Source organism: Hirundo rustica, chromosome 9 (assembly GCF_015227805.2).
Source record: "Hirundo rustica isolate bHirRus1 chromosome 9, bHirRus1.pri.v3, whole genome shotgun sequence".
NCBI lineage: Eukaryota > Metazoa > Chordata > Aves > Passeriformes > Hirundinidae > Hirundo > Hirundo rustica.
In genome coordinates this window covers 14,211,693-14,218,635 of record NC_053458.1, presented here as the reverse complement: position 1 = coordinate 14,218,635, position 6,943 = coordinate 14,211,693, and the positions used below count along the sequence as shown (strand labels likewise).

At 39.8% G+C, this 6,943-nt stretch overlaps 1 protein-coding gene across 5 annotated transcripts; it reads left to right on the top strand.

The window, feature by feature from the left end:
* The first annotated feature begins 22 nt into the window (after nt 1–22).
* CTBS (chitobiase) lies at nt 23–6,868 on the top strand. 5 transcript variants are annotated; one of them, XM_040072871.2, is made up of 9 exons: nt 23–154; nt 533–671; nt 1,592–1,800; nt 2,431–2,602; nt 3,170–3,267; nt 4,013–4,174; nt 4,836–4,870; nt 5,248–5,271; nt 6,110–6,551. In XM_040072871.2, exons 1-7 carry the CDS (start codon nt 29–31, stop codon nt 4,857–4,859), a joined length of 930 nt encoding a protein of 309 aa, XP_039928805.1. In that variant the 5' UTR covers nt 23–28; the 3' UTR covers nt 4,860–4,870; nt 5,248–5,271; nt 6,110–6,551. The 5 variants fall into 5 exon arrangements, with proteins under 5 accessions (XP_039928805.1, XP_039928804.1, XP_039928803.1 ...); XM_040072870.2 differs by lacking the exons at nt 4,836–4,870; nt 6,110–6,551 and adding an exon at nt 6,810–6,868 and having other exon boundaries at nt 5,248–5,471; XM_040072869.2 differs by lacking the exon at nt 4,836–4,870 and having other exon boundaries at nt 5,248–5,471.
* Nucleotides 6,869–6,943: the final 75 nt, after the last annotated feature.

Genomic DNA, 6,943 nt, shown 5'->3' with positions numbered 1-6,943 from the left:
CTGCGCGGCCGGGCCGGCACCGGCGGCCATGGGGCGGCCGTGGGGCGGGTGGCTGCTGCCCATCGGCCTCCTGCAGCTGCTGGGCCCTGCCGGCGCCTGCCCCTGCCGGGACCCGTGGCTGTGCCAGCCCGTCACGGGCCCCGCCGGCTCCGAGGTGCGCGGCCCCGGGCCCGGGCGGGCGCTGCCGGCGCAGGCGGGCCCGGGCCCGGCGGCAGCGCCGCTCGCAGCAGCTGCCGCACGGAACCGCCTGCGCTCGGCCCGAGCCGGGCGGTGTCCCCGGGCGGTGTCCCCGGGCGGTGTCCCCGGGCGGTGTCCCCGGGCGGTCCCCGGCCTGGGGGGCCGTGCGGGCAGCGGCCGGGCCGGGCCGGGCGCGCTGTGGGCGCTGCCCCGCTCTCGGCTCCCCGGCTGCCCTCCGTGCGAGCCGCCTCCCGGCGCCGGCCGGGGGTGTGCCAGTGTGAGAGCCGCGTGGAGAGTGCTAATCCTGCTGAGAAGTGCTCGGCGCTAACGAGGGTGCTTTTTACCCCTTTTCCAGGTCTTTGTGTTTGATGTGGGGAAGGAAACCTGGAAATCCTACGACTGGTCAAAAATTACCACTGTGGCAGCTTTTGGAAAGTACGATCCTGAGCTCATGTGCTATGCCCACTCCAAAGGCTCGAGGATAGTACTGAAAGGTTGGTTACGTTGGGAAAACATGGTTATGATACGTAAATAAGAAGATAAGGTACACAGGCCTATATTATTACCTTGGCATTTTACATTCAGTTGTATGTAGAACATTGAAATCATTAAGAGGATTAATTAATAAGGCTTTAATGAACCGAGGGTTATAATATATAGACATTTTGCACGTGCTGGTATGCAAGGCATTGAAACCAACAGTGGATTGTGCCACAGTAGTAACCAAACCATCCCGGTGACATTGTAATAAAAGTTCTCTAACAGAAAACATCATTGCTGTGGAGGAAGAGGGAGGAAGAAAAAGTCTGGTATTTGGGTTTGTATTCTGGATCTTATGTGGAGGACCCAAAAGACAAAATAAGGAAACGGATTTCAAGTAATTTCCAGTATTTTGCACTTAAATGAGTCCCTCTGTATTAGGAAGTGGTTGAGTTTTAAAACATGAATACTCAGGAACTCTGTGCAGGTACAAATGCTGATTAGAAAGACAAAGTCCATTAGCTTACGTGTTGTAAATTATCTTTTGGCTCTGTTGAGAAAAAGCAGAACCCGGGACTACAGTGTGGAAAGCAACAAAGGTTAAACACAAAAGTAATTTTCCTCTAAACATGACCAGTGGAAACGCTAAAAGTACTTAAGAATATTAAGCAGCAGTAAGAAGATTAAAATTATATAAAAACCAGAGGAATTTAACTTTAACACCACTGTCTCAAAGAAGCTTAGTAATCTCTTCTGGGGTGGTTTCTCAGTTATGCTCGGGGAAAAAAGTGAATTCCTTTGTATTTTACCAGTATTGGTATGGGCATTTTTTTTATGTTGTCTTCAAATTTGTTGGCTAACTAAAGACAAACCTTTCCTTCTTACTATTACTGTGGTGTAAATGCATGTTAACTCTTGAAGGCCTCTTGTCTAGGTGATGTACCCCTTAAGGAAATTGTTGATCCTGCTCAAAGAGCAGCATGGATATCCCAACAGGTGGACCTTGCAAAAAAACAGTATATGGATGGAATTAACATAGATATAGAGCAAGAAGTTAATGAAACCTCCCCTGAGTATTATGCATTGACAGAGCTTGTTAAAGAAACTACAGATGCTTTTCACAGAGAAATAGCTGGATCACAGGTAATAATAATGTACTTTATAGAAACATTAAATTTAACCTTAGGAAATGTAAGGACTTTTGGCAGTGCTCTTTAGCATATGAATATGAATAAGTTTATGCAGCTCTAAATACAATATTCTAGTGAATGCTTAATTATGAATGTTAGCTGTGATATGATCTTGTAAGAATCACTCCTTTTGATCTGTGTGAATTTAAATGAGATGTGGACTTCGCTGAGATTTGTAGATACAATGTTACTGCTATGTGTGAGCTGGCAGTTTTTAGTGTGCCTTAATGAATTGTTGAAAGTAGGGCAAATACAGCCTTCTGGGGCAAAAGTTTGACAGTGTTTTGGTAAACCCATCATGAAAGTTTTCAGGATTTGCATCATGCTTCATATTTTTGGTGGTTTTCGTATTATATTTTAATTTCTTTGGTGATGTATATTCACTAATGGGGTACTCACTATTATCTTCTGTTTGTTTTATCAGATGAGCAGCTTCTCCTATAGTTTATTATTATCAAGATGTGTTAAATTGCACCATTTGGGAAATACTGTCTTTAAAAGTCATAGCTTTTTAAAAAAAAAAAGAAATAACAAGGGCACCTAAAGGCCATACTTGATACTAAGTTGTGCATTTTTCCTTCAGGTAACGTTTGATGTGGCTTGGTCTCCAGCATGCATAGATAAAAGGTGCTACAACTACACTGGGATTGCAGATGCCTGTGACTTCTTATTTGTGATGTCATATGATGAACAGAGCCAGATCTGGACAGACTGTATTGCAAAAGCCAATGCTCCTTACCTGCAGACTTTAGTTGGTGAGGATTAAACACCTCCCCAGGACTCAGAACATTTCCATTTGTTCGCATGAGTAGATAGAAAAGATGGCTTTTTCTTAGACAGGTTTATTTTGTTATTGTTGCAGTGAGGCTTTGAGTGTGCTCAAATACGTGTTGTCCTGATGTGAAAATAGCATCCCTGATCCTTATGACCCTACAGGCAGACCTTCAGCAGTTGTTTGTTGTTATTTGTAACATCATGAGTGTGAAGAACGCTTTTAGAATGACAAATGGCAGCCAGAGCAACACTGTCTGGGATTGCAAAGAACCTGAAACATTTCTCTCATCTTTGTGAACCTCTGCTCAGGGCAGATCGTTTTAAGTGTGAGCAACTAGAGCAGTTACTGGGATCTCAGTAGAGCAAGCCTCTCACTCACTGGAGAGTGCAGGTGAAGGCAAAGGACAGCATGCACCTTGGCCTCTGTCTGGGGATCATGCAAGTTCTGCAGTGGCTCTGGCTCTAAATTAGTTGTAAGAATTAAAAAAAAAAAAAAAAAAAAGGAAAATTAAAGAATGCATGTTCATTTTTATTTCCCTCAAAACTAGGATATGAAGAGTACATTGCTATGGGCATTGATCCTAAGAAGCTTGTGATGGGTGTCCCCTGGTATGGCTATGATTATGTCTGCCAAAACCTATCCACGGTAAGGTGAAGAATATTAGATGATCTGTTTGCAATCAAACTGTTGTTTGTTTGTTTGTTTTTGTTGTTTTGTTTTGGTGGGTTTGTTTTTTTGTTTGGTTTTTTTAATCCCCTTGGAAAGATACAACTAGATTTTTGGTAATCTTGTTTTTGGACTAGGAAATACTGTGGTCTGATGGATAAGAGCATCAAGCTGGGACACAAAACAGAATCTTTTGCTCGGCTGATTACTGATGAGCGGTGTGTTACCAGACAAGGCATTTTAGCTCCTTTTAGGCAACCTGAATCCCATGATATCCAAGCACTGTGTTTGACTAAGGAGCTGTAAATGTTATCTGTATGAGAAGAGATGATGTCCAAAGGCTCTACAACACTTGTTTGTGCCTTCTCAATACCACTGTAAAGACAGGTGCAACAAACCTTAGCAAACCTTTGACTGTTACAGCATAGCAGTTTATGACGTCTCAAATATTATACCTATGAAAAACGTAAGGGTCAATTAAAGGTGGAAAAGATAGGACAATTGTTTAGCTGAATTATATCCATCTAGTCCTTTATTACTGCAGATGAAAGAAAATTTAGCTGTTTTAATTTATTTTTCTCTACAAATAGTATCTGCCAGACTTGCCTGAAGATTTGGAATTTTTGTGGCCCTAATGCCTTTTGTGAATTGTTCTTGGCTGTACTTCTGTTCTGGAGTTCAGTATATCTTACATGAAATTCTTGCCTCCCTATTTCTTTTTCAGGGTCATGTTTGCTCCCTTCCCAAGGTGCCTTTCCGTGGGGCTCCTTGCAGTGATGCTGCAGGGAGCCAGGTCCCCTACGCCACCATCATGAAGCAGGTGAACAGTTCTCTTTCAGGGCTGCTGTGGGATGAGGTACAGAAGGCTCCATTTTATGAGTACAAGGTAAGAGCCTTTTTCCAAGACACTCTGGCTCATGACCCATAGATATTTGACTATAAAGTTATTAGGATTAGATTCTTCCTTTTATGTTTTCTACTTTTTGGTTGTTTTTTTTTTTTTTTCAGGGTGGGGGGAGAGATTTGTTTTTTTGTTTGTGGGGTGGTTTGTTTGGGGTTTTTGTTTGTTTGTTTGTTTTGGTGGGTTTTTTTTGGGTTTTTTTGAGGTTGTTTTTTGTTGTTTGTTTGTTTGTTTGTTTGTTTGTTTTTTGCTGTTTTTTGGTATAGCTAAGGATTGCTGGAAATCTGTGTCTTGAATTCCTAGTCTGAGAGAGGGGTGCCGTGCCTGAAGACTACAGGAGTAATAAAGATTTTTATTACTTCCCAGTCTTTTAGAGATACTGCATCATGTCAAAAAGGACATTTTGGCATAAAGACATCCTATAGTTCTGTCCTCACTTTTACAGTTACTTTCATGAGTTGATAATTGATTTAAACTATAAAAGATTTTGAGATGCTCTTAATTTTGTCTAGCCCAGTGCATGTTTTCTTCTGCATTTATTTTCCACACAGACACAGTGAAAGGGTCCATAAATGACTGTGCTTACAAGAACAGCACAGTGTATCCATTTTGTCTTGTTTCTTTAGATGTTATTTAAATTTCACAGGTTGGTGATCAAAAGATGTTGTAAGCAATGACCAGGTAAAAGTAGCATAACCTTGATAAAATTTTATAACCTCCTCTAAAACTGTTTATTGCTTAAAAACCTCCACAATCTCTAACTAAATTCACCTGTTAGCTTAGATATTGTATCTGAAATTTTAGCTATATTAAAAAAAAAAATTAAAAGACTAATTAGCTAAGACTTTTCATCTAACATCAGTTAAACTGAGTCACTGTTTTATAACTTATTTGGCTTAGAGTTTTTAATGGTGTGCTGTTAAAATTGTTAGAATTGTTAAATCAGGAAAATATTATATAAATCTACATAGCTTGTATATATCAGTTTTTAATTGTATTTTTAACTGCATTCAAGAGCAAATGTAATCACTGACACTAGTGTTTAAATGTTTTTCTAGGATTCTGTTGGCCAATTCCACCAGGTATGGTTTGATGACCCTCACAGCATCTCTCTAAAAGCAGCATATGTGAAGAGTCGAGGCTTGAGGGGCATTGGCATGTGGAATGGAAATAGTCTTGACTATTCCAGAGAACCTGTAGCAGAACAACAGACTCAAGCAATGTGGCAAGCTCTGACACCATAAGAACTATGTGAACCCTTGATTTAGAATGATGAAAATTGGTAATTTTTTATTTTGGCTTACTCTATCATAGATTTTGATTTTATATAAGTATATTGTGATTACAAAAACTTTAAAAACTAGGCAAATTAATATTGTTTTATATGCAAAGCTGTATTTTTATTCTTCATAACATTCCAGTGTTGCTTTGGAACAACAATCCTTGCATCACTAGGCTGGGGTTTTTTTAAGACTGCTCATCTTTTTAATTTTTTCACAGTTATTGTAAGTTAGTTAATGCTAGAACCCAGTGTGTTATCTGGTGACAAGACAAATTGATGGATTTACAGGGGCAATCTCATAATGATGCTTTGCTAAAGCTGCCAGGTGCAGCAAATGTTTATTCCTGTGTTAAATGGTGCAGTCTCAGCTTTCTGACTTCCCAACCCAACCAATATTTTAGCTAAGTCACTCTAGAATCAGGTTAAACAGAATACTGGAGACACAGACTGTTGATTATATGCAGCTTGGTTACACTTCCAAATGAAAAGATTTTTATGGACCGAAGAAATTACATAACATGAAGTAGCTGCTGGTGAGATTTATATCAAACTTATTTTAGAAAGGAATATTCAATAAACTCCAGTTTCACTGTACTTATTTATCACATAAATTCCTTATGTGTGTTTTCCTTCAAAAGCCAAAAAATCTCTGACCTTAGCTAGAAGAAGAAGCATTAATATGAAGAGGGCTTGGATGATGTTCCCTTCCATTTCAAACTACTTCACTTCCTGAAAACTAGAATTCAGAAGCTTATTTAATGAACTGCATATCTATTTTTCTGCACACCCTAAGATTCGTTCTGTAGCCTAGTTTTTGTTTTAATGGGGTGTTACCTCTGAGATAATAGGAGATTATGTTTTCTTTCTAGTTCATATTTTCATGAAATCATTTGCCTAAAGAAGTTATATTAACTTTTTAAAATACCCGTAGTGATGTAAAGATTGGCTGGTGTTTACAGGATTTTTTGGTTAAATAAAATGCTTTTTCTTGGTGAGGCTTGTAAACAATGTTCTCTGTCTGTGCTTTACTTGTTCTACAGCTTACAGCCCACACTGCTTGTCTGCTTCTCAGAACTGTTTCACAACCAGATTAAAATGCAACTGGGCCCTGCTTAAGTGACTCCTTTAATTAAAAAATTATTTAATTACGTAGATGTAGTCAGTTGTGGGTTTGGTGGGATTTTTGGTTTGGTCTGGTTGGTGGAGTTGGGATTTTTTTGTTTGATTGGTTGGGATTTTTTTGCATGCTAGAGTTACCATAGTATGGCAGCATTACCATAATGGCTACTGAGGAAAAGACTGGAAGACTTCATCTGCATTGTCTGATTGATCTTACAGGTGATGGAAAGCAGAAGGTGAAGCCTGCTGTTCTTGCAGAAACTAAAAAATTCCCTTGACTAATCAGAAGGCTTTTCACTAGAACACCACTCTATAAGTCTTAAGGGAAATTGCTAAATTTTATATATACTATA

Bases quoted from the DNA above. Each gene is read 5' to 3' on its own strand.
- CTBS (XM_040072870.2), top strand. From the start codon at position 29: ATGGGGCGGCCGTGGGGCGGGTGGCTGCTGCCCATCGGCCTCCTGCAG. The intron at 672-1,591 runs GTTGGTTACGTT...CCTCTTGTCTAG, and splicing joins CTCGAGGATAGTACTGAAAG to GTGATGTACCCCTTAAGGAA. The intron at 3,268-4,012 runs GTAAGGTGAAGA...TTTCTTTTTCAG, and splicing joins TCTGCCAAAACCTATCCACG to GGTCATGTTTGCTCCCTTCC.